Raw genomic sequence first — 26,034 nt, 5'->3', positions numbered from 1 at the left:
AGTTTGCAACCTGAATGGGTGTTGTTGAGTGGGTTCACTGATGAGTATTTTCTTGCCATCTGCCTTCTCAATGTTAAACAATCTTACTTGCCTTTTTCCACTCCAATTTGTACCCCCTTCCTGACTTCCCTAATCCTGGACCCCTTCACTCCCATTCCCATTCCTCAGGGGATGTCAGTATCGGCATCAAGTGTGCACCCGGCGTGGTCGGTCCGGCAGAGGCTGACATCGACTTTGACATCATCAAGAATGACAACGACACGTTCACAGTGAAGTACATGCCCCCCGGCCCCGGACGCTACACCATCATGGTGCTGTTCGCTGACCACGTGAGAGAAAGAGAAACTACGCCGCCATTTTTAGCTTCATTATTATGAAACCAAACAATAACATTGACCTTCCCACTTTGACCCTTGACACAGGAAATACCCATCAGCCCTTTCAGGATCAAGGTGGACCCCTCCCATGACGCTAACAAGGTGAGGGCGGAGGGACCCGGACTCAACAAGACAGGTGAGACTTCTAGTAACCATGACAACAAGCCGCCGACATGGCCAATAGAGCAAAATCACATACAACTATGATGCTAATAATGACTTTAGAGATACAAAACAATGGATATCAATGTCCAATTCTGGTGTTTTATTTAGTTCTATGCTAATGACTGTTAATGCAGCTGATTAATAGATCAGTTGTATTGATCATGAATGTCTCTCTGTGTGACAACGTCTAGGTGTGGAGGTAGGTAAGCCCACCCACTTCACCATCTACACCAAGGGAGCGGGCAAGGCCAAGCCTGAAGTGCACTTCACCGGAGCAGCCAAAGGGGACGCCGTCCGAGACTTTGAGATCATTGACAACCATGACTATTCCTACACCGTGCGCTACACTGCAGTGCAACAGGTATGTATCCATGACTACTCCTACACCGTGCGCTACACTGCAGTGCAACAGGTATGTAACCATGGCTACTCCTACACTGTGCGCTACACTGCAGTGCAACAGGTATGTATCCATGACTACTCCTACACCGTGCGCTACACTGCAGTGCAACAGGTATGTAACCATGACTACTCCTACACTGTGCCCTACACTGCAGTGCAACAGGTATGTAACCATGACTACTCCTACACTGTGCGCTATACTGCAGTGCAACAGGTATGTAACCATGACTACTCCTACACCGTGCACTACAATGCAATGCACATATGTTCAGTATGTCCATGTCATAATATAACAACTCATTCATCTTTTCTCTCTCTCCATCTACCATATCCTCTCTCTCTTTCTCTCTCCCTCCCTCTTTCCCCACCATAACGCCCTCTCTCTCCCTCTCTCATATCTCTCTCTCTCTCTTCCCCATCTCTCCCTCTCTCTCGCTCCCCCGTCTCACCCTTTCTTCCTCTCTCTCTCTGTCTCTCCCTCTCTCAGGGTAACATGTCTATCTCAATCTGCCACGGCGGTGACCCCATTCCCAAGAGCCCCTTCAACATCACTGTGGCCCCGCCCCTTGACCTCAACAAGGTCAAAGTTCAGGGGTTGAACAACAGTGAGTAGCCCCCCCACCCCCCCCCCCCACCCCACACACACACACACGTACTGTCATGTTACTAAGAAACTGACCAGGAAATAACCACTGTTCATCACATGGAAGAGTTTGACCTCATGACCTCCAACACACTTGTCTTCCCCAGAACACACAGCCATAGATAATACGTTGGCATTCTTCTGACAGTTACTTCCTTTAAGAAGAAATATATAAAATCAACAGTCCCTCCCTCGTGATATTCAATACTGCCAAGGAATTATTTGGCTGATGCATCAAGGACAGTCTAGTATTTGTTTTGTATGATGGCTTAGAAAATAATTCTGATCCCCTAGGTATCTAATCATTCCAGTTTGTTAACTAAAATCTATTGTTTTTACTTTGGTGCCAAACAGGAATGTAGGCTATAGCCCGGCCTGATACCCTGTGTGTGTGTGTGTGTGTGTGTGTGTGTGTGTGTGTGTGTGTGTGTGTGTGTGTGTGTGTGTGTGTGTGTGTGTGTGTGTGTGACCTACAGAGGTCGACGTTGGGAAGGATCAGGAGTTCACAGTGAACACGCACGGCGCCGGTGGCCAGGGCAAGTTGGATGTGAAAATCACCTCGCCCTCTCGTCGGCCAATCCCCTGCAAGCTGGAGTCTGACACGGCCAATGAAGTGCACACTGTGAAGTACATTCCCCCTGAGGAGGGACCCTACAAAGTGGACATCAGCTATGATGGGAACCCTGTGCCTGGGAGCCCCTTCACTGTGGAGGGGGTGATGCCCCCTGACCCCTCAAAGGTAGGATACACCTGAGACGAACACACACACACACACACACACACACACACACACACACACACACACACACACACACAACCTGTGTTCTGTACAGTACAGTAAGCACTGTACAATACAGATCACCAAAAGATTGAGTGGATAAAGCTAGTGGGTTTTACACTTTGAGCTGTGCTGGAAGGAATGTTCAGACGTTTCACAACACTGTGTGCTGCTCTATAGAGTGATGGGTCCAGTCTGCATGGGGTTAGATGGTAAGAAGGACCTGGCCTTGGTCCAGTCTGCATGTACTGTATCAGTCTCTTTAGGGCCTGTAGGGTAGCAGTCCGGATGGTCCCGTGGAGAGCTATAGGGAGGAACTTTCATTAGTACACGACTAAAGGAGGCTTCCTCTCTGATGACTCACGTCATTGCATTCAGTTTCCATTTAACAACTGTCAGAGAGGGTCTAACTCAAAACCCAGGGTGTCCCTAGTAGTGAGTATCTACTCCCCCTCTCTCTGTCCCTTTTTTCATCTCCCTTTCTCACACAGACAGGTCCAGGAGCAGTAGAAGTGTGATAATGAAACATTTGTATCACTCTGATCACCTGGGGGCTGTTGACTCATCCAGAGAGTACCAATCATTAACCAATGTCAGGAGATGTGTGTTTGTGTGTGAGAAAGAGAGAGCGCGCGTGTGTGTGTGTGTGTGTGTGTGTGTGTGTGTGTGTGTGTGTGTGTGTGTGTGTGTGTGTGTGTGTGTGTGTGTGTGTGTGTGTGTGTGTGTGTGTGTGTGTGTGTGTGTGTGTGTGTGGTGTGTGTGTGTGTGTGAAAGTGACAGCGAGAGATAGTGTGTGTGTGACTGATTCCCTTTGGTCACAGTTAGATGAGTCAGGCGGTGAGGTCACTGCTGTCCCATGTGGGACTGGGGCTGTTGGTCCATAGCACACCGGAACCCTTCAGGAGATGCCCCCCCCCCCCCATACACCATCACTCTCGGAAAGCATTACTGGGAGGGTTTAGAATACGCCGGTCATGCAGAGAAGCAACTGAAATAGTTATTGTGGTCATAGACATATGCATTTTTCATGTTGGTTAGATGGAGTCATCTTTCAACCATTAGTCAGATGAGACTCCTGTTACTTCTTCACTATTGATGGCTCTATTACTGAAATTCCAATAGAGCTTAATATTGCATGCTCCATTTTATTTGTAACATAGAGCACCCATTTTAGATCTAATCATCCCCTCTGAGCTGTTAGTCTAATGGTTTCTACCCCCTGCTGTCTCTCAGGTGCGTGCATATGGCCCAGGCCTCCAGGGGGGCATGGTGGGCAAGCCGGCCCCCTTCGCCATTGACACCAAGGGTGCGGGCACCGGCGGGCTGGGCCTGACCGTGGAGGGGCCATGCGAGGCCAAGATCGAGTGCCAGGACAACGGCGACGGCTCCTGCTCTGTCTCCTACCTGCCCACAGAGCCCGGCGAATACGCCATCAACATCCTTTTTGCCGAGCAGCACATCCCCGGCTCCCCCTTCAAGGCCATGGTACAGTCCGTGTTTGACCCCAGTAAGGTCACGGCCAGTGGGCCAGGCCTGGAGAGAGGGAAGGTCAATGAGGCAGGGTCGTTCATAGTGGACTGCTCCAAGGCTGGGGAGGCCGAGCTGACCATTGAGATTATTTCTGATTCGGGGTCAAAGGTGGAGGTGCGTGTTCAGAACAACAGTGATGGGACCTATTCTATCACGTACATCCCACAGTTCCATGGCATGTATACTATCACCATTAAATACGGGGGGCACGCCGTGCCCAAGTTCCCCGCCCGTGTGCAGGTGGACCCAGCCGTGGATACCAGCGGGGTGAAGGTGTACGGACCAGGAGTGGAACCCAGAGGTAAGACCATTCACAAATGTAGATAATCATCGTCATCATGACGATGACGGATAATAGGCTTTTCACTTTGATTGTATTTCGCTGAATCTAGATGGGGCTTTTCAGAACTCAGGCTTCGTTGCACATATCTGACACAGAATTCAAATAGGATTTCAGCTGAATAGCTTCTGAGTGAGTCAAACAAGGTTTAGGACTTAAACTCTCTCTCTCTCTCTCTCTCGCTCTCTCTCGCTCTCGCTCTCTCTCTCTCTCTCTCTCTCTCTCTCGCTCTCTCGCTCTCTCGCTCTCTTGCTCTCTCGCTCTCTTGCTCTCTCTATCTCGCTCTCTCTCTCTCTCAATTAAATTCAGTATACTTTATTTACATGGAAAGTAAACACTTACATTGTCAAAGTAAACATAGCGATGATGGTCAAAGACAGCAATATATTAGCCTGTAATTAGAAGTCGAAGCCGTTGAGGTGCGGGTTCAAAGCTGACATATGGAATTGTTTTAAGATGGTCATACTATGGATCATTTAGTTATTTACTTAAAATTATTTGACCTCTTTAGGTATAAAAAATATATATTAAAAAAGTATTTGATAAAATATTTAATTTGGCTTTTACTATAGCCCATAGAAATGCATTGAATAACACATTCATAAATGGCAAAACAGACAGTCAAGGAATAAGGTTTTGAAGTGTCTGTCCCATATCTAGGAGATATAAGAAAGCTCAGGAAAGAAAGCTCATGATAATGATAGTGATACTCATATTAACAGCAATTACAACAAATAATAATTAAGAATAGGTTAATATGAACCATCACACTGTACTTCTCACTGGCTGTCCCTCAGGTCGAATAATCACACTATACTTCTCACTGGCTGTCCCTCAGGTCGAATAATCACACTATACTTCTCACTGGCTGTCCCTCAGGTCGAATAATCACACTATACTTCTCACTGGCTGTCCCTCAGGTCGAATAATCACACTATACTTCTCACTGGCTGTCCCTCAGGTCGAATAATCACACTATACTTCTCACTGGCTGTCCCTCAGGTCGAATAATCACACTATACTTCTCACTGGCTGTCCCTCAGGTCGAATAATCACACTATACTTCTCACTGGCTGTCCCTCAGGTCGAATAATCACACTATACTTCTCACTGGCTGTCCCTCAGGTCGAATAATCACACTATACTTCTCACTGGCTGTCCCTCAGGTTGTGGAAGGAGGCCACACATTTGGCTGATAAAACACGGCATTTGAGTTTTTAACCAAGAATGTATTTAAGTTTGTCTTCATCATTTAGGTTTTCAAATTCTTTGTGTTGTTTTATAATTTTGGGAAGAATCTATTTCTTATGTCAGAATATCTGTCACAGTTTGACAGAAAATACAGTTCTGTCTCTTCCTCTTCCTGGGTGAAGAATGAGCACAGCCTGTCCTCTCTGAGCAGCCAGGTTTGCCTGTGATGACTGGTCTCTATGGCCAGACTGTGTTCACTCAGTCTGTACATACAGTAGTTAGTGTTTTCCTCAGTTTTCAGATAGTCAGAAAGTCTGCCACTGTGTACTGTTTGTTTAGAACTAAATAGCATTGACGTTTGTTTTGATTATTTGTGTGGGTTTTCCGATAGGTGATATTTTTCTTTTTGCTCTGTGATAATGTGGTTGGGCCAGATTTTCTGAGTGCTGTCCGGAAGATTTATTGGGTTGGTAGTGGTTAGTGAATTGAGCCTCAGGACCACCTGGCTGACGAGACTCTTCTCTATGGTCACCTCTTGGCAGTTGAGGGCTTTGTAGTGGTAGGAGTGGGGTCACTTGTTAAGAAATTATTATATAATTTGGTAGGTGTTTTTTGGATATTTATCAGAAGAGGGAATTGGCCTAATTCTGCTCTGCATGTGTTGTTTGGAGTTTTTCTCTGTACTCTTAGGATGATCTTAGAGAATTCCTCATGCAGTATTTCAATTGGGCGTTTGTCCCATTTGTCAAATTCTTGTTTTATAAGCAGACCCCACACTGCCATATAGTGCAATTGGTTCTATTGTTGATTTGAATATTTTGAGCCAGATTCAAATTGGTATATCTAATTTGATAGATATTTTAATGGCATAGAAAGTCCTCCTTGCATTGTCTTTAAGTTAATTCACTGCCAGGTTGAAGTTCACTATGGATCTGATTTTCTGTCCCAAATGATGTGTAGATGTGTCCTAGATCAGTGGAGCCCAGTAAAAATGGATATCGGTTTCCCTGAAATCTGGATAAAATGTTTGTGTTTTTGAGATTGACCGTCAGGGCCCAGGTCTAACAGAACTGTTGCAGATGATCTAGGTGTTGCCGTAACCCATATTTTGCGGGGGACAGCAGCACCATGTCATCTGCATACAGGAGGTATTTTATTTCTGTGTCGTTATTAAGAGTGAGACCGTGGGCTGTTGATTGTTCTAGTGTTTTTGCCAATTCATTAACGTATATATTAAATAGACTTGAGCTTTGGTTGTTCAACTGTTTCCCTCTGTGTCCTTGGGAAAATAAATGTGTATGTTTATTTCCAATTTTGACTGCACATTTGTTATTTCTATACGTTGATTTGATGACATCATACAGTGTGTTTTTCTAACCACACCACTTTCTATTCATTTGTGAAAAATGGCTTCATTCCAAATTGAATCAAAGGCTTTTTGGAAATCCACAAAGCAGAATAAATGTTTTGTTTTGATTCACATGCTTATCAATTAGGGTGTGTAGGGTATACATGTGGTCTGAAGTTTGATCATTTGGTAGGAATTAAATTAGATTTTTGCTCAGGACATTGTGCAGTAAAATGCTGTTCATGATGGCGCAGAGTGTTTTTGCCAGGCTTCTATTGACACAAATGCCACGGTAATTGTTTGGATCAAATTTGTCTAAATTTTTAGTCCTTGGTTCCAGATGTCATGGGAGTAGCCTACACTCAAAACTTGGTAAATGGAGTGTGGCAGTGCTAAATTTGTGGTCTGTGCATTTGATAAATTCTCTCTCTCTCTCTCTCTCTCTCTCTCTCTCTCTCTCTCTCCCCCCTCTCTCTCTCTGTCCTTTCTCTCCCAATCCTATTCTCTCTCCCCTATCTCTTTCTGTCTGTAGAGGAAGGAAAATAAACTGACAATTAGCCGTAGCGACCTGACCACAGCTTGACTGACATTACTGGCCTGCACAGCCCTGTCTGGCTTTGATTAGACTTGGACGATCCTGATTGGCCATGTCTGACTGTGAGGGGTTGTGATTGCTTTGTGATTGGCTGGTTGTGTTCCTGATTGGCAGTGATTGGCTGGGCTTTTAAAGCCAGTGGAACTGATACTGCAGACGCAGACGTGCGGCTGTCAATGGAGGTTTGTGTTAACTCAGACAGACCTGCTGTCGAATTAGTCTCAGCTTAGATCACAAGGGAAAAGTTAGAGATAGACAGGGGGAAGAGAGAGAGAAAGAGAAATGTGTGTCTATCACATAGAGAGAAAATAATTGCGATCAGAGTGCAGGAGGCTGCTGAGGGGAGAACGGCTCATAATAATGGCCAGAGCGGAGCAAATGGAATGGCATCAAACACATGGAAACCATGTGTTTGATGTATATGATACCATTCCACTGATTCCGCTCCAGTCATTACCACAAGCCCGTTCTCCCAAACTAAGGTGCCACCAACCTCCTGTGGATCAGAGAATGAGGGACAAAGACAGAAGCACAGACAGACAGGCAGCCAGCCAGACAGACACATCACCTGTGAGAGACAGACAAATCAACCAAGCTCCATATACATACTGCATCTGTGTTGTCCACAGGGGTCCTGAGGGAAGTGACCACCCATTTCATCGTGGATGCCCGTGCCAAGAGCAAGACCGGGGGCAGCCATGTCAAGGCACGCATCGTCAACCCTTCAGGCGCCAACACAGACGCCTACATCACTGACAAGGGAGAAGGCACCTACAGAGTGGAATACGCTGCCTATGAGGATGGTAAGGCTCTGAATGTGCTGAGTCATGCAACTGCACCAATAATGTGATGAACATTCTATCTAGAGGACATTATGATGGATGAAGCAGAAGATCAGGCACAATGTATTATCTACCATACATAAAGCCAAAACTCATAGGAAAGTCATTAGATTGCCTTGGATTTTATTGTACCTGAATGAGCCCAGAGCCACCTCAGTACACCCATCTGATTGGCTTATAGCCCCTCTGAGGCCTGCAGTGAGGGAGTCTGGGTAGCCTTGGTGCTCACCCTGTTTGTGAATGTTTTTCCAGCGCCGTATGTCATAATTCCCCAAAAAATAAACCTTGTGGCTTTCATAAAACTAACTGTTTTCCCTCCCCCTTAGCCAGGGGGAAAAGAGCTGAGCTCAGCTGTTCTGCCCTTCATGACTTTAACATACTCTAGCCTGCCAGGAAGCAGTGTGATTTCTCCCAGTGTAGGCACCTTGGCCCATATTCACCAAGTGGCTATGAGTAGGAACACTGATATAGGATCAGCTGGGGGGATCTGATCGTAGATCAGCACTCCTACTGTGATATCCTTTGTGTATACAGACCCTGGCTGGAGATACGAGAGGAGTTCGACAGAAGTGGGAGGAGGTTGATGTATATTTAGGCCCAGGCTGTTGAGGACACGAGGGGGAAAGAGAGCACACACTTTGAGATGACTTGGAAAAGGGAGAGAGAAGATGGGAGAGACACAGAACAAAAAGAAAGAGGGAAGTTAAGGTAGAGAGGGGAAGAGAAAGAGTGATGAACTAGGGAGTAAGACGGAACGGGAGAAAGGCAAAGAAAATAACATTATAAAAATGAATGAATGGAAGCTGGAACTGAAACTGCTCCTAGAGAGAGAGAGGGAGAGGGAGGGAGGGAGGGAGGGAGGGAGGGAGAAAGGGAGAGAGGGAGATAGAGAGGGAGGGAGAGAGAGAGGTGTGGGGGTAAGTAAGGTATTAGTAGTCGGTGACTGTCTACAGAGGGAGGGCAGATGGTTTTCCACTAATAGGGGATGTCTGTTACGTCCAGGCCTCAGCCCGCTGAATTGGGGACAGAAATACACAACCTTGTGGCAGCCTCTCTGACATGGACTTTTCATAAAGAAAGTCACACTCACGCAGACGCACACACACACACACACCCACACACAGTTTATTGTAGCAGTTTAGTAATCTAATCTGTATTCCTCTAGCAATGGCCACAGTGATTCACTGTTGAGATAGTTTTTTTTGGAGGTCAAACTAGTTTCAAAAGAAAGTAGTCAAATGCACTTTTGTGTGTGTGTGTACTGTCTTACTGTGTGTGTGTTCTCTCCCTGCTTGTGTGTGTTCAGGGATGCACCTGATAGAGGTGCTGTATGATGATGTGGCGGTGCCTAACAGTCCGTTCCGTGTCCCGGTAACGGAGGGTTGTGACCCCAGCCGTGTCAGAGCCTACGGTCCTGGTCTGGAGGAGGGCCTGGTCAACAAACCCAACCGCTTCACCGTGGAAACTAGGTACTAACTTACTTACTTACCTAATCCTCATCATTACCATGTGGAACATAGGGCTTCCATCAGAGATTTCCACTGCATCCTTCTGTCAATCTGTTCAGGGGGTACACACTGGGCACAAACTGGGGTGAAAATGAGATCGGTGAAATGGGGTGTAAGTAGGGGGAGAAAGGTTAAATGGTGTGGCCAAAAAAATTGTTTCAATTCAGCATTTAGGTAAAACATTATTCTCTCCTCCCTCTTCACTATCCCTCTCTCTTTCTGTCCCCCTCACTCCCTCCCTCCCCCTCTAGGGGTGCTGGTACAGGGGGTCTGGGCCTGGCCATCGAGGGTCCGTCAGAGGCTAAGATGTCCTGTAAGGACAATAAAGATGGCAGCTGCAGTGTGGAGTACCTCCCCTTCACCCCGGGAGACTATGACGTCAACATTACCTTTGGAGGCTTGCCCATCCCAGGTACTTTATGATGTCACTTCTTCTGAGAGCCCGTTCACTTCCTGTTGGAAAGAATTTAAACTATTCTTGATTGGTTGAAAAAGAGTGTTGTTAGTGTCATGGAAGATGTTTTGATTGGTCTAGGTTTTCAAAAAGGTATGCGTATCAATGTACACTAGACCTGTATATACCACATGCTATAAGTATGGAATGAGAATGTTTTGCTTGGTCAGAGAGGAAGAGGTGAAGCGAGAGGTCTACTCCGCCCAAACTCTGTCCATGAAAATAAGCCCACGAAGTGAGGAGAGTCAATGAGAGAGATTATCTCTAATTTGCTAGGTGAGGCTTATTTCGTAATGGCAAGGTTGTTACTAATGAGGTTTGGCCGGGGTAGGCCATCATTGTAAATAAGAATTTGTTCTTAATTGACTTGCCTAGTTAAAAATATATAATTTTTTTAAAGAAGTGGACGCACATGGCATTTTGGCAACTTTGAAAAAAAAATTATATTGGAGCTGTGCATGTCATAGAAATAGAGGAGTCATCATGGATATAACCAGTTTTAGCATGGACATTGCCATTGAGGGCTTCCCAATGACTGTATATATGAATGGATAAAACCATTGATCACGTCACACATTCCTATGTGAAGACTCAATAGTGCTTTGAAGCCAAATTAAGTCAGTTAAGATGGCATCTCATGGAGACATAACATGCACAGTTTGAGCTACTCCAGGAAGTGATGTTGCAGGCTAACTCAGTGCTCCCCCTCATTGAGTATCTCAAGCTGAAGGCCGGCCGGGGTACTGGAGGCTGCCTTTAGCAACTAAATGACCCTTATAACTTCTTCCGTGTGCAATTTTAAAATAGTTGGTTCAAGGACATACATCTGTTTTATTAAAAGCAATTATTGGTACTATGATTTTCTTTAAATTTCTATGGCCTGTTGTTCACGCGTATATCTGCTCTCTTTTTGGCTAGAATGATCCCATCTGATCTCATCTTCGCTTGCCTGCCTTCCATATTTGAGGACATGTATTTCCATTGTTAGAGCGGTCATTGAAATATCTTGGCAATACAGGGCCTGTATAACACATGCTACCAGTATGTAATGAGAATGTTTTGCTTGGTCTTGGCTTTCAAAGAGGCACATAAACAAATGAATACTCATCAATGTACGCTTGACCTGTATACCTATACGTGTGTAATTCCATCTGACGCCTGCCTGTGTGTGTTGCAGGGAGTCCCTTCCGTGTGCCAGTGGGAGAGCTGGTGGATCCAAGTAAGGTGAGATGTTCAGGCCCAGGGCTGGGTAGTGGAGTCAGAGCCCGTGTTCCTCAGACCTTCACTGTGGACACCAGCAAGGCTGGCCTCGCCCCTCTGGGAGTGGTGCTGTACGGACCTACTGGTAAGAGGAGAGAGAGAGACACACACACACACATAGACATCTACCTCCCCCTACACACAAACCAAATAGCTTTCATAGGCTGTGAAGTTTTAAGGTTTTAAACTTTTCAGACTGTGGTCAATATTTAATGACTTCCCGCCTCAGGAGTGGCTGAGCCAGTGAACATCACAGATAACGGAGACGGAACACACACAGCGACCTACACCCCGGCCAAGGACGGCCCGTACACCGTGTGTGTGAAGTACGCCGACCAGGAGGTTCCTCGCAGGTCAGAACAGCAGGAGGAGGAAATCACAGAGAAACATCTTTGATGTTTCCATCAAATCTTTGTACTGACTACACATTGTTTCCGTCCCTCTGTCATTCTCTGTTGATCCTCTTTTCCTGTCTTGAAGTGGAAATTCAGTTGAACTGAAACATTTAAATCCTTGAGAGATTTAAATCTTGATCTTTCATAAACAATTGTTCAATCGTGACATTCCTATCTTTCAAATGATGTTTATTTTTCCTCTCTCTGCAGTCCGTATAAGATCAAGACATTGCCTGCTCATGATGCCAGTAAGGTGCGTGCCAGTGGGCCAGGTTTGAATGCCCAGGGTGTGCCTGCCAGCCTGCCTGTGGAGTTCACCATCGATGCCCGCGATGCTGGCGAAGGCCTGCTCACTGTGCAGATACTGGTGAGTCACCTCCGCCTCTGTCACTTCCTCTCTAGACAGGAAACTGTCATAGACTGTGAGCTCAGACATTCTCCTCCCTATTTAAAAGAGAACCTCCATTTATTTTTCTTTAACCTTAAGGTGATAAACATCTCTTCAAGCTTGCTATTATGATTCATGCTTGTTACCAATTTCCACATTTCTACCTTATTTTCTTATTGTGTGTTTAATTTAAAAAAAAACACCAACCCCCATGTCAAGTCAGCACCTCCCCCCATTCTACCCATTCCTTTCTCTCTGCCCCTCCCTGATCTGGGATGTGGTTGGGTTGTGGCTGTGATGTGTCTGCCTGTTGACTGGTCTGCAGGGTCCGGATGGGTCCAGGCGAGATGCCTCAGTGTTTGTGGAGGACTGGGGCAGGAGGGTATGGGAGAAGCATATAGTCAAGGGGACCATACACTTCTGTATTCTTAAGAAAGGCTCCATAAGGCCTGCTCTTCCTTTTTCTGGACTCTTCTCTTTCGCCCCTCTCGCTGTCTGCCGTCTCCCCTCGCCCTCTTGTTCACTTTTCGTCCCCTTCTTCCCTAGTCCCCTCGTTCCTTTTTCTTCTTACTGTGAGAGAGGGGAGAAGCCAGTCTATGTAGGAAAACAAGGGATTGTATACCAGATAAAAAGGGATTGTAGACCAAAGTTAAAACAATGCATAAACAAAGGATTAACTTGCTCCCTGGCTGAAACTTCACTGAAACAAGTTCGCTGCTGTGACGAGTTGGGACAGCACACATCAAAAACCTGGAGGAGGAACTGGGAGCAACAGGGATCTCTTGGACGTTTGGAAGTGAACGGCTCTCCTAAGCAGTAGTACACAGCCCATGAAAGACAAACATTCTCCATCCCCTCAATGTCCCTCCTCCCCAGTCTGTGTGGACTGACCTCTATTGGGTTTGGCTGATTGGCTAATGCGGTTTTCTTTATCCACCTAACTGTAGAAAATGGCTCTTCCCTAAACATAGCACCATCCATTCTCAAAGATAACCATTCCCATTGTTGCATTGTGCACAGCTATGTGTCGCGTTATATTGAGGGGATGACATACATAGACAACGTACAGTTAACATGAGTGTACACACACACGCACACACACACACACACACACACACACACACACACACACACACCACACACACACACACACACACACACACACACACACACACACACACACACACACACACACACACACACACTCATACCATATCCCTATACCTGTAGGACCCAGAAGGCAAGCCGAAAAAGGCCAACATCCGTGACAACAGAGATGGGACGTACACAGTGTCCTATGTACCAGACATGGCAGGGCGCTACACCATCACCATCAAGTATGGAGGAGACGAGATTCCCTACTCACCCTATCGTATCCATGCCCTGCCCACTGGAGACGCCAGCAAGTGTCTGGTCACAGGTCAGTGAGAGGACTATATGTAAATGTATATCTATATCTATACTGTATGTAGCTATGAAGAAAGGAAGGCCTGGACAATCATTGATGAAGTAGCTTTGGTGGGTTTTAGCCCATGATGCAACATTAATGAGGCACCATTTACTTTCTATCTACAGTTTCCATTGGAGGACATGGATTGGGTGAGCATTTCTAAACATGATCATTGTTCTGAAAACTAGCATGTATACCAGTATATGTACAGCACATGATTATATGGACTTGATGTTTGTGATGACGGGATAGTTTCTGTAGTTTTGTATGGTCTCCTTACAAGTCCATCATTCTCGACAGGTTCAGGCCTCGGACCCACCATCCAGATCGGCGAGGAGACCGTCATCACCGTGGACGCAAAAGCTGCTGGGAAGGGGAAGGTGACCTGTAAGGTGTCGACGCCAGATGGGGCGGAGCTAGACGTGGACGTGGTGGAGAATTCCGACGGAACGTTTGACATCTACTACACCGCTCCGGAACCCGGGAAATATGTCATCACCATCCGCTTTGGAGGAGAACACATTCCAAACAGCCCCTTCCACGTGGTGGTGAGTACTTTATGATACTACAGTACCCACGGAATCATGGGTACTGTAGTCCTTACCTGAATTTGTTGGGAAAGTGTTGTTTTGTTTTGTCACAATGTTGCCATAAATGTGTTTCATTCATTGAATGTCTTCTGTAACATTATGGTATGACACGATGTTGTGTGCTCTCTAGACTGGTTCAGATACAGTAGGTTTGACTCATATCATGACAGTACATGAGTTGCGCATGGTTTGCCACTTACATGAGCCTACGCTAATCCTTGGAGGATTAATATAACCGTGTGTGCATGATGATTTGTAAGTTACCCATAGAAATACGATGAGTAATTAGTCCATTTCTATGAAGTTTTCCTAAACGTGTGACTTACCCTCCCCACCAGGCCAGTGATACCGTCCCTATAATAGAGGAACCGTGTGACAAGCTCCAGTTACAACAGCCCTACCAGGCCTACCAGGGCTACCCCCCTCACTGGGTATAAACCTGCCAGCACTTACCTCCACCTCACCTCCACCCTCTCCTTCAGCTTACCCACCTCCTTCATATCCCAACGCCATGATTCCTACTTTACTTTCCATGTACATCTCAAAAACCTCTGTGTTGAAGATCATTGTATGTCCGCTTCATTTTTGTTTTGCTTGTCTCCTTTATGGCGACAGCCATTGAGTTTGTATGTCTCTGTTTTGTGTGCATGAGTCGCTTTTGCATCGCTTTGACTGGTTTTCTTTCAGCTTATCTTGATGATCTCTCAGGCCTTCAAAGCCTGGACTCTCACCTGTCCTGTCTGCCCAGAGTCAAGGCCTATGCCTGGGGTGTGCTTTCACCTCCATCCCCTTGTACTATCCTTGAGCGGAGATATAGACCAGAATGCCAATGCTAATATTAATTTAACCATTTCCCTTTCATAGGCCACAGAGGAGCCCGTCACCCCTGGCGATATCATGGAGCCTATGCTCCGCCCCTTCAACCTGGTCATTCCGTTCACTGTTCAGAAGGGAGAGATCACAGGTGAGATTTAACTGGTGTGTGTGTGTGTGTGTGTGTGTGTGTGTGTGTGTGTGTGTGTGTGTGTGTGTGTGTGTGTGTGTGTGTGTGTGTGTGTGTGTGTGTGTGTGGTGATTGCTGTGATATGTATGATAATAACTTGTGTGTGTGTGTGTGTTTCCAGGTGAGGTGCGTATGCCCTCAGGTAAGACAGCCCGTCCTAACATCACAGACAACAAGGATGGGACAGTCACAGTGAAGTACGCCCCTACAGAGAAAGGCCTGCACGAGATGGACATCAAATATGATGGAAACCACATCCCAGGTACATATTGCATAGAGAAAACACACACACATACACACACACACAGAGTCTAATTCCATACAGGAAGTAGATCCATAATATGCTGTTTCATGCTGTTCCATCACAGGAAGTCCCCTCCAGTTCTATGTAGATGCCATCAATAGTGGTCATGTGACAGCCTATGGTCCTGGTCTGAGTCACGGCATGGTCAACAAACCTGCCACCTTCACCATCGTCACCAAGGATGCAGGGGAAGGTAAGGAACTGAACCAAATAATACCATACTGATTTGTGCCAAACACTACTGTGCTATGGTCAAATTCTCTCATGGTATTCAACATGGTATTCAACAATTCTCAAAGTCTTCAATCCCTTTCCCTTGGCTGATTTTCTTCCATCCCTCTCTCACCCCTTGTCTCCCCCTACATTCCCCCATCTCTCCTCTCTTCTGCTATTCCTACTTTCTCTCTTCCTGTCTTTCTCTCTCTCTCCTCTCATGTCTAGGTGGTCTGTCCCTGGCGGTGGAGGGTCCCTCTAAGGCAGAGATCAACTGTAAGGACAACAAGGATGGAACCTGTACTGTGTCCTACCTTCCCACTGTACCAGGAGACTACAACATCATCGTCAAGTTTGACAACAAACACATCGCCGGCAGCCCCTACACTGCCAAGATCACAGGTAATGACTCTGTCTGTGTGTGTGTGTGTGTGTGTGTGTGTGAGAGAGAGAGAGAGAGAGAGAGAGAGATGCAACAAGGCTAGAGCAAGGTTGTATTCATTAAATGCATGATTTTGTTTTCATTTTCTCTCCTTCATTCTCTTTGTTCTTTTCTGTCCTTCTCTCCCCTGTAGGAGATGACACTATGAGGACATCCCAGCTCAACGTCGGCACGGCAACAGACGTGTCATTGAAGATCTCAGAGACAGACCTGAGCAGCCTGACAGCGAGCATCAGAGCACCATCGGGCAATGAGGAACCCTGCCTGCTCAAGAGATTGCCCAATCGACACATCGGTGAGCCACTCACCAGGCCTGGGTCCCAAAGTTTATGAATCTATTATTTAGTCAGTAACACAAAGTTCTGTAAACCTCTTTTTTTTGTTTCGAAAGAGACCTGGTAAGATAGCAGCAAGGGTAAACTTGTGTATGTTTAAACTATAAAGAGGCACAGATATAGTCATTCCATGTATCTGATTGCATTCTCCTCTATCCGTTCTCCCCTCTAGGTATCTCATTTACTCCTAAGGAGGTGGGGGAACATGTTGTGAGTGTGAAGAAGAACGGGACACACGTGACCAACAGCCCCTTCAAGATCATGGTGGGTCAGTCAGAGATCGGGGACGCCAGCAAGGTCAAGGTGTTTGGCCAGGGACTGGTGGAAGGACACATCTTTGAGGTGGCTGAGTTCATAGTTGACACCAGGAATGCAGGTGAGGGTGTTTTCATTAGTATTCATTGTGACAAGTTCACTATTGAACATTATAGAGGGTTAAGATAATATTCAACTTTATACGTTCAGAAGTTTTAAGTTAATCGTTTTTGCTATGTATGCACTGTAAAAGGGTTGCTGTGAATTTGTCAGTAACTTGCAGGCAGCTCATTGGCAAGTAAGTTACTGTATTTCATATTGCAGTACACCTACTGTTATCTAAATACTGTATCAAAGCAAGCACAGTACAATACCGTAGAATTGATTGCATTATACTGTAAAAATGTAAATGCTACTGTAATCGTAGTGAATGAATGGATGGGATTAGGGTTTGTATTTGACAGTATTTGACTGAAATTACATGGGATTGGTGTAAAGAGATTGGTTGCTTGGTAAAGTGTTTACCTTACAGCATATCAATGAATATTTGGTGTTTTATATCACTTGCACTTCTAGAGGCCTTAACAAAGGCTTCTAAACTGGAAGTGACCACAGGGCAAAACAGACCAGAAGGACATGGCAAAATGCTCAACCATTTAAGGTTTGAGACTTGCTGCCACTCCAATCTGTGCCCTATACCTTTTCAATTGATGGGGCACTAATACCACATGCAGGTTAAATTAGTACAGCATTTTCACTAACGGGTGCAACAAATATAGCCTTTTACAAGGCACGCCTCAAATATGTTAATGTCCCAGAATCAACAATGCAGTGCACGCACTAGTGGTCAAAGGCTTTTTGACACTCCAAAAATCCAGTACGGTACTGTATTCTGTGGGATAGAATTACAGTACACTTTAAAAAATGTAACTTGTTTTTGCGGTAAATGCTTTCTTTACAATAATATACTGTTAATCCAAAGTTTCTTTGGAATTTACAATAACATACTGTACCTTTTTTTTTACAGTAATTTACAGGTAACAGGCTGCCAGTAAGTTACTGTAAAAACAAGTTATGGTTTTTACAGTGTACCATTCAAAATACAGCAATAATTTCCCTGCCCACAAAATGTTCCCACAATGGACCATCATTTACAGAATTTCTTGTCACTACTTCCACCGAAGTCGGTTTCTCTCCTTGTTCGGGCGACGTTTGGCGTTCGGCGTCACCGGTCTTCTTGCCAACGTTGATCCACTTTTCATTTTCCATTTGTTTTGTCTTGTTTTCCTACACACCTGGTTCTCATTTCCCTCATTAAGTGTTGTGTATTTAACCCTCTGTTCCCCCATGTCTTTGCGTGGAATTGTTTGTTGTAAGTGCTTGTGCACATGTTTACTGGTGCGCGTCGGGTTTTGTACCCATGTTGGTTATTTCTTTATGCCGTTGGTTTTGAAATTAAACTGCTCCGGCTATTCCCTAGTTCTGCTCTCCTGTGTCTGACTTCACTGCCACCAGTTACGCACCCCTTTACAATGCTGCAGTAAAATATTTCACATATTTTACTGTTAATAATACTCAGAATGACCACATAAAATACAGTTTTCTATTACAATGTGGATATGACTGGTGTAACCAACACTCATCTTCTACTGTGACATCTTTCTCCCCATCTCTCTCCTCTCTCATGTCTCACAATCTAATCTCTCTACTCTTCTCATGTCTCTCTCTTTCCCTCCCTCCCTATTCTCTCCCTTTCTCTCTATCAGGTTATGGTGGTCTGGGTCTGTCTATTGAGGGTCCCAGTAAGGTGGATATTAACTGTGAGGATGTGGAGGATGGTACCTGTAAGGTGACCTACTGTCCCACTGAACCAGGAAATTACATCATCAACATCAAGTTCGCCGACCAGCACATTCCAGGTGATTTCAGGGGGCCTCCGGCGGCCTCAGGGGTGTCTTTCAACATGCCTGTATACAATTCAGCTCCTGTCTAAACAGACTTATCTTGCTATGGGTGGTCTTGCATTTTTTTGTCTGATTTGGGTTCCTAACTGGCTGTGATTGGTCTATCCCACAGGAAGTCCTTTCACAGTGAAGGTGTGTGGTGAGGGCAGGGTGAAGGAGAGCATCACCAGGAAGAGACATGCTCCATCCATTGCTACTGTGGGCAGCACCTGTAACCTCAACCTCAAAATACCAGGTGAGAACCGTTATGGTCTGTGTGTGGTCCAGGATTGAAATTCCAAAAAGCCCGTTGGCTCTCCTCCATTCTATCTATCATCCCTCCTTTTCTCTTATTTTCCTCTCCTTGCACAGTCACATGCTTTCACATACCTTTATTACACACTGTTGTGACCCTTTGCTTGGTCTTCCTACTGCATAGTTCTATTTTCATCTCTTGCTCTTTCTTCCTCCTTCCCTCCCTCTTCCTCCTTCCACCCTTCCTCCCTCTGTAGGTAACTGGTTTCAGATGGTGTCGGCCCAGGAGCGGCATACGCGCACGTTTACGCGCAGCAGTCACACGTACACGCGCACGGAGCGCACAGAGATTAGTAAGACACAGGCGGGGGAGACCAAGCGGGAGGTGCGCGTGGAGGAGAGTACCCAGGTCGGGGGAGACCCCTTCAGGGACGTGTTTGGAGAGTTCCTGGGGAGTCAGAGCCTCACAGGCTTCAGTGGGATACCAGCCACTACCAGACAGTCTCAAGAGGGTGTGTGTGTGACACAAGAGGGTGTGTGAGGCCTGTCTAATGCCGATTAATTGATTCGGAATGTGTGTGTTTTGTGTTGAGTGTCCAGTTTGGCTATGCCTTTTTGTTTTAATCCAGAATAATACATACATCTAGAATACAAATGTATGTCAAACCACTGCCAGATTAATTTGAATATTTTGTATTTTTTTAATTGCATGATGCAATGATGTATGTAACATGTCTGGATATGAATTAATGTGTGTGGCTTCGTGTGTGTTGAGTTGGGGAGTCACTTTATGTTCCTCCCAGATTGGAATTTATAGGAGGGCGTTTAAAGGAGAGCGCAGAGCTGGAAAATCTGAGCAGTTCATGGCTGTCACCTCTGTGACCCAGCCATCTTACTCTGACATCACACAGCCAGAGACTGATCCACACACAGCTGTATCCACATCTCAGCCTGACTAACCTCATACAGTCTCTCTGATTCTCTATGATTCTCCACTACCCCTACTGACAACCTGATTGTTTGTGAACAGAGAGTGAACAGTATTTTGAAGTTTGTCTGAATTATTACTCCTACTTCTGTGCTTCTCTCCTTCTCCTCTCTCTCTTTCTTCTTCCCTCTCCCATATATTTCTCCCCCCCTACCTTCGCTCTCTTTCCCTCTTTTTGGTCACCCTCCAGGTGACCAGGGGACCCAGGAGATGACGGCCCAGGTGACCAGTCCGGGGGGTAAGACGGAGGACGCAGAGATCATCGACGGCGAGGACAGCACCTACAGCGTCCGCTTCATCCCCCAGGAGATGGGTCCCCACACTGTCAACGTCAAGTACCGGGGCCAGCACGTCCCCGGGAGCCCTTTCCAGTTCACCGTGGGGCCCCTGGGCGAGGGAGGGGCACACAAGGTCCGGGCCGGGGGCACGGGGCTGGATAGAGGAGTGGCAGGAGTGGCAGGTAGGTTGGCTGAGGGGGGCAGTAGACCTCTCTTAGAAAGTGATAGGCAGTGTTTGAAGCTTCTGAATTGGAGAGCCTTGCCTTGTCAGTCATTCACTAAATGTAGGGATGTATCGGGCTTTTGATCAAGATAATGAAACTGTCCATATACTTCTTTCCCTTTTGTATATACTGTATAACTGTCTGTGTTCCTCTGTAGCTGAGTTTAGTATCTGGACCAGAGAGGCTGGAGCAGGGGGTCTGTCCATCGCTGTAGAGGGGCCCAGTAAGGCAGAGATCACCTTTGAAGACAGGAAGGACGGATCCTGTGGAGTGGCCTATGTGGTGCAGGAACCAGGTCAGACCGACATATTATACACACTAAATGAATGTAACGTACACAACCACATACTGGACATATTCTACACCTGAAATCACAAGGTTGACTATGTACCCAATCTCTCTCGCTCTCTCTCGCTCTCTCTCTCTCTCTCTCTCTCTCTCTCTCTCTCTCTTTCTCCAGGTGACTATGAGGTGTCAATTAAGTTTAATGATGAACACGTCCCAGACAGTCCCTTTATAGTCCCCATCGCCACTCTGTCTGATAACGCACGCCGCCTTACAGTCACCAGCCTACAGGTTAGAACACACACACAACACACACACACACACACACACACACACACACACACACACACACACACCGACACACACACACACATATATATATATTTACACTCCGGACTCCGACATTGCACAAGCATTTCGCTACACCCGAAATAGCATCTACTAAATATGTGTATGCGACCAATAAAATTGTATTTGATTTGACACTGGATGCTGAGGCTGCTGACCTTATTCTGATGTCTATCATTATTAGCACCTTCATTACTGAGGACTGGAATGGTATTATACAGAGAGCAGAGTTCACTGCTATATGAATAGACACACCTGTCATAACCTCTTCTTCATTTAAACCAGAGACGGAAGGTCATCTATATTTGAGTTGTAAATGAATTTAGATTAGCTATGAATAGTTTGATTAGTGGATACATTGGTCAGGCTACTCTGATATGCAGGCAGTGTGTGTGTGTGTGTGTGTGTGTGTGTGTTCAGGCTGGGGGGTGAGATGGTTGGATAATTATTATTAGCTGCTTCTGCTATAGAGTACATGTGTTACCCCTCACCCTGTCATCAGTCTGACCACATGGGGCTTATTAGATCATTGACCTTTAACCTTTGTGATTGAAGGAGATGGGGTTGAAGGTGGGCCAGGAGGCGTCGTTCGCGGTGCAGTTGAACGGGGCGAGGGGGTTGGTAGATGCTAAGGTTCACACCCCATCCGGAGCTGTAGAGGAGTGTTACGTTACTGAGCTGGACAGCGGTAAGACGTAGCACTGAACAAACTGACAATATAACAACTCACAACTGTACTGTACAGAAAATATCCAAGATACTGCCTTTTCCACCAGACTGATTCAGTTCCTTTGATAATTAAGAAAATACATCAAGTCAAGAACCAGCAGTGCATGCAGTAGTAGTATTGTACAGTAGAGGGCTTGTACAACCAAAGCACCAGGTGCTCATCCTACATTATAAAGAAGTTCATCTCAATTGCATGTCTTGCGAAATGAAAGGTTCAGTAAGTAAATTGTGAATATTGTAAAATGTCGGCCATTTTAACCTTCCCGTTCTGGTTCCCCTGCAGACCAGCATGCCATCCGGTTTATCCCGAGGGAGAACGGAGTCCACTCCATCGAAGTGCGTTTCAATGGGAGCCACATTCCCGGTAGTCCCTTCAAGATCCGCGTGGGAGAGATCGGACAGGTCGGAGACCCAGGAATGGTGTCTGCCTTCGGACCTGGGCTGGAAGGAGGAACCACAGGTATGAGGAACATTGTGTTGTAACCACACAAACACATACAATAAGGTAGACAAATACGGTATGTGTTTATTAGAATTTTAACACAGTTCGGTAATTAGGTCATTTCAAATACCCAAAGAAGGCTTATAGGCTACTGTAAGGAAAAATACACAAAATGTATAAATGACCAATATTGGCTCACAAGTCTCTTCTAACTCACCTCTGATTGGACGTTTTCCCTGTCCATCTCTATCCCCTCCCCTCCTGTAGGCGTGGCATCAGATTTTGTAGTGAACACGTGTAATGCAGGGTCGGGTGCTCTGTCAGTGACCATCGATGGGCCGTCCAAGGTCAAGATGGACTGTCAGGATTGTCCCGAGGGTTACAAGGTCACTTACACACCCATGGCCCCCGGAAGCTATCTCATCACCATCAAATACGGAGGACCATCCCACATCGTAGGCAGCCCCTTCAAGGCTAAAGTCACTGGTAAGTCCTCTATAGAGCAACGCTACCCAGACACTAACGTTTCAGTGTTGAGTCTAGAATGTGTTGATGGAGAGATGGCAAGTGTGTGTGTGTGTGTGTGTGTGTGTGTGTGTGTGTGTGTGTGTGTGTGTGTGTGTGTGTGTGTGTGTGTGTGCGTGCGCTGGTCTACTGAAGAGTCCTCAGACCTTGTGGAGGCTTGGTGTAATGAGTTGGAAGAGTCCCTAGCCTCTACACCCTCCTATTATATTAGACATTCTGTATTTGTCCAGAGGGCTCCTAAACTGTGTGTGTTTATGTTTTATATGAGGAGAGATTATGCAACATGCCAGTTGTGATTATAGATCTTACGCAACCCCTCTTATGCAACCCCACTCTCTCTTTTCTCTCTCTCTCTCTCTCTCTCTCTCTCTCTCTCTCTTTCTCTCTTTATCTCTCGCTTGCTCCCTCTCCCTCCCTCTCTCGCTCTCCCCTCTCTCTCTCCCTTCTCTCTCTCTCTCTCTCTCTCTCTCTCTCTCTCTCTCTCTCTCTCTCTCTCTCTCTCTCTCTCGTCTCTCTTTAGGTGCTCGTCTCTCTGGTGGTCACAGTCTACATGAAACTTCGTCCGTACTTGTGGAGACAGTAACCAAGTCGTTGTCGTCGTCGTCGTCGTCGTCGATGGGCGTGGCCTATGGCCCTAAGTTCTCTTCGGATGCCAGTAAGGTGGTCTCCCGGGGCGCCGGCCTATCAAAGGCCTTTGTAGGGCAGAAGAACACCTTCACAGTGGACTGCAGCAAAGCAGGTGTGAAGCGATGGTCATATACACGCAGACACACACGCGTACAAATGCACCCACATACAAAGTATACACACGCAGATACAATCACGCAAATACTTAATGTTGCCGTATTTTTTCCCCTATAGGAACTAACATGTTGATGGTAGGGGTACACGGACCCAAGACCCCGTGTGAAGAGGTATACGTTAAACACCTGGGCAACAGGATGTACAACGTCACCTACACCGTCAAAGAACAGGGCAACTACATCCTCATCGTCAAATGGGGGGATGAAAATGTCCCCGGCAGCCCCTTCCATGTCACCGTCCCCTAAAATGGACTCATCCATCCCCTGTACAACCCCCTGCTGTATCCCAGAATGGACTAGTCCAACACCCCCACAGACACTAAAGATACAAAGACTTTTTCCGTCTGTCCGGGGGGGAGTAATTTACCCATCATGCATTGTGCCACATATCTCTGATAACTTATCCAGGTGACATCACAAAATCTGAGGTGCCAATCATCCTATGTATGCGCTGCCCCACCAACTAGCCACCCTGTTGCTGTTTACTTTCAATGAGAGAGAATGTACAAAGAGGTCAAATCATGTTTTCTGTCTGCATCAGCCTATGTTAGTATTTTCAGAGCACAAACACAGTATGCAGTCACTACCATGTGCTTTTTAGCTAGTCCCCCAATGGTGTCCCACACTGCCTGTACTGGCCTGGTCAAAATGGCTGCCTTACATGAGGGAAGATGGCTGTGACGTCACTGTCTGGGTCACTGACAGACAGAGAGGAGTTATTTACCTTTATTTATTCAGTCCTTTTATTTTCTTTGACAGAAAATTGTCTTATATTGTTTGAAAGGAGAAGATTTCTGTCGATTTTAGAAACTATTCTCCCTCATACCGGGCGTCTTGTGTCATTACGGGTGTAACCATGGACACAGAGATGTGGTTGGCCAAGAATTTTGTACTGAGGAAGAGGGTACGGCGTAGCAATCGGTTTATCGTGTGAATGTCTAATTAAGAAGTCCACGGAGAGATGTTACAGTGGAACAGTATCCTAGAGTGACATTTTATAGTGATTTTATATGTAAGAAAATGAACAGAAAAAATCTCTTAATTGTTTGATATACTAACCTTCTGTTTGGCAAGGATGTGCAGGCATAATAAAACGTTTAACTGCTGACTTACCATTGAAAAGCAAAAATGTGTTGTCTTGTGTCCTAATTTAAAGTGTGTGTTTGCGTGGGTGTTTGTACAAAAAAAATGATGCCGAAGCAATTTAGTATATTTAGTTGTAACCAAAGGTGGTCCTTTGTAGCTCAGTTGGTAGAGCATTGTGCTTGTAATGCCAGAGTAGTGGGTTCAATTCCCAGGACCGCCCATACGTGTAATGTAAGCACACATGACTGTAAGTGACGTTGGATAAATGCGCCCGCTAAATGGCGTGCATTGTTATATTAGCGTTTTAGCATTTTGTATATCTGTACAACAGTACCACTTGCTGGTGATAATGGGCTACTACAGATGGTTGGTGAAATCACTCAGTTAAAACAGTGTTTCCAAACTCAGGTCCTCCAGTACCTCCAACAGTACACATTGTTATTTTAGCCTTGAACAAACAGTTGAATCAGGTGTGTTTGTCCAGGGTTACAATAAGCATGTGTACTGTTGGTGGTACTGGAGGACCAGGGTTGGGTATCCCTGAGGTAAAATATACCTCAATGTAAAGTGTTACCGGATTTTCTTATGGTCCTTAGGAAAACTGTAGCATCATACAGAGCTTTTTGCTGTACTTCCTCAGTAAATATACTGACTACAGTAATGTCCCCTCTCTGTCTGAGGGCAATATTACCACTGTGGACCTCTAATGGACCCCCTGATCCAGCGTAATCACGTTGTCATTACAGACCAGCGGGGGTTAAACCTTCAGCTGGGCCAGAGGCAGGCAGTAAGGGAGCTGCGTTCAGGACTATTACCCTGCACTGTCAATGATATCACAGCCTGAGTCATGTTTAGTACCAGCAAGTTGCACAATGTTTTGAACTGCACTAAATTGCATTACTTTACTGTATGGTGTGTTGTTACGCTGTGCAGCACCACCCTGTGTGTTGGTTTCAGCCATACACCAGTGGTACGATCAATCTTTGATCAATTCATTGGTTGATTCATTAGTTGATTGGTTGACTCACTAATGATGCAGTTGTTTTATTGGTTGAATGTAATGAACTGAAGAGCGGAACGAAAGCCTCCGCACACAGAGAGAGATGTTGCCTCTCTGGAGAACCAGAGAGCAGTGAGTCTTGCCTCCAGAGATCTGGAATCTATGAGCTGTGTCGTGTGTGTGTGTGTGTGTGTGTGTGTGTGTGTGTGTGTGTGTGTGTGCGCGTGCATGGGGATTTTTTTTATTTTTATCTGTGTTCCGTCCGAGTGCTGATGGTCTCCCTTTGTCACACATCCTCTGCTGTGACAGGGAGTGGAAGT

General features: G+C 45.8%; 1 protein-coding gene across 8 annotated transcripts in view; it reads left to right on the top strand.

The window, feature by feature from the left end:
- Window positions 1-24,757, top strand: part of LOC106576205 (filamin-C) — a 77,692-nt gene extending 52,935 nt beyond the window's left edge. For 3 of the 8 annotated variants that reach the window (XM_045699794.2, XM_045699792.2, XM_045699799.2), the window contains 33 exons: window positions 169-329; window positions 423-513; window positions 734-903; window positions 1,432-1,549; window positions 2,064-2,326; window positions 3,599-4,196; window positions 7,999-8,172; window positions 9,518-9,680; window positions 9,971-10,131; window positions 11,351-11,518; window positions 11,663-11,786; window positions 12,039-12,195; window positions 13,447-13,636; window positions 13,792-13,815; window positions 13,967-14,214; window positions 14,595-14,687; window positions 15,121-15,220; window positions 15,381-15,521; window positions 15,628-15,756; window positions 16,005-16,178; window positions 16,352-16,513; window positions 16,726-16,929; window positions 18,575-18,727; window positions 18,885-19,007; window positions 19,264-19,539; window positions 20,185-20,454; window positions 20,654-20,791; window positions 20,957-21,072; window positions 21,685-21,817; window positions 22,142-22,318; window positions 22,568-22,786; window positions 23,346-23,564; window positions 23,687-24,757. In XM_045699794.2, coding sequence (XP_045555750.2) covers window positions 169-329; window positions 423-513; window positions 734-903; window positions 1,432-1,549; window positions 2,064-2,326; window positions 3,599-4,196; window positions 7,999-8,172; window positions 9,518-9,680; window positions 9,971-10,131; window positions 11,351-11,518; window positions 11,663-11,786; window positions 12,039-12,195; window positions 13,447-13,636; window positions 13,792-13,815; window positions 13,967-14,214; window positions 14,595-14,687; window positions 15,121-15,220; window positions 15,381-15,521; window positions 15,628-15,756; window positions 16,005-16,178; window positions 16,352-16,513; window positions 16,726-16,929; window positions 18,575-18,727; window positions 18,885-19,007; window positions 19,264-19,539; window positions 20,185-20,454; window positions 20,654-20,791; window positions 20,957-21,072; window positions 21,685-21,817; window positions 22,142-22,318; window positions 22,568-22,786; window positions 23,346-23,564; window positions 23,687-23,874 — 5,825 coding nt within the window. In that variant the 3' untranslated portion in view covers window positions 23,875-24,757. The remainder of the gene's footprint in view (window positions 1-168; window positions 330-422; window positions 514-733; window positions 904-1,431; window positions 1,550-2,063; window positions 2,327-3,598; window positions 4,197-7,998; window positions 8,173-9,517; window positions 9,681-9,970; window positions 10,132-11,350; window positions 11,519-11,662; window positions 11,787-12,038; window positions 12,196-13,446; window positions 13,637-13,791; window positions 13,816-13,966; window positions 14,215-14,594; window positions 14,688-15,120; window positions 15,221-15,380; window positions 15,522-15,627; window positions 15,757-16,004; window positions 16,179-16,351; window positions 16,514-16,725; window positions 16,930-18,574; window positions 18,728-18,884; window positions 19,008-19,263; window positions 19,540-20,184; window positions 20,455-20,653; window positions 20,792-20,956; window positions 21,073-21,684; window positions 21,818-22,141; window positions 22,319-22,567; window positions 22,787-23,345; window positions 23,565-23,686) is intronic. The other 5 variants (XM_045699795.2, XM_082963877.1, XM_045699798.2 and 2 more) reach the window with 5 other exon arrangements.
- The last annotated feature ends 1,277 nt before the right edge of the window (window positions 24,758-26,034 follow it).

Source organism: Salmo salar, chromosome 17 (assembly GCF_965601325.2).
Source record: "Salmo salar chromosome 17, fSalSal1, whole genome shotgun sequence".
In the NCBI taxonomy this organism is placed as follows: domain Eukaryota; kingdom Metazoa; phylum Chordata; class Actinopteri; order Salmoniformes; family Salmonidae; genus Salmo; species Salmo salar.
Note: the sequence above shows the minus strand (reverse complement) of the source record. Positions and strands in the feature narration are given on the sequence as shown.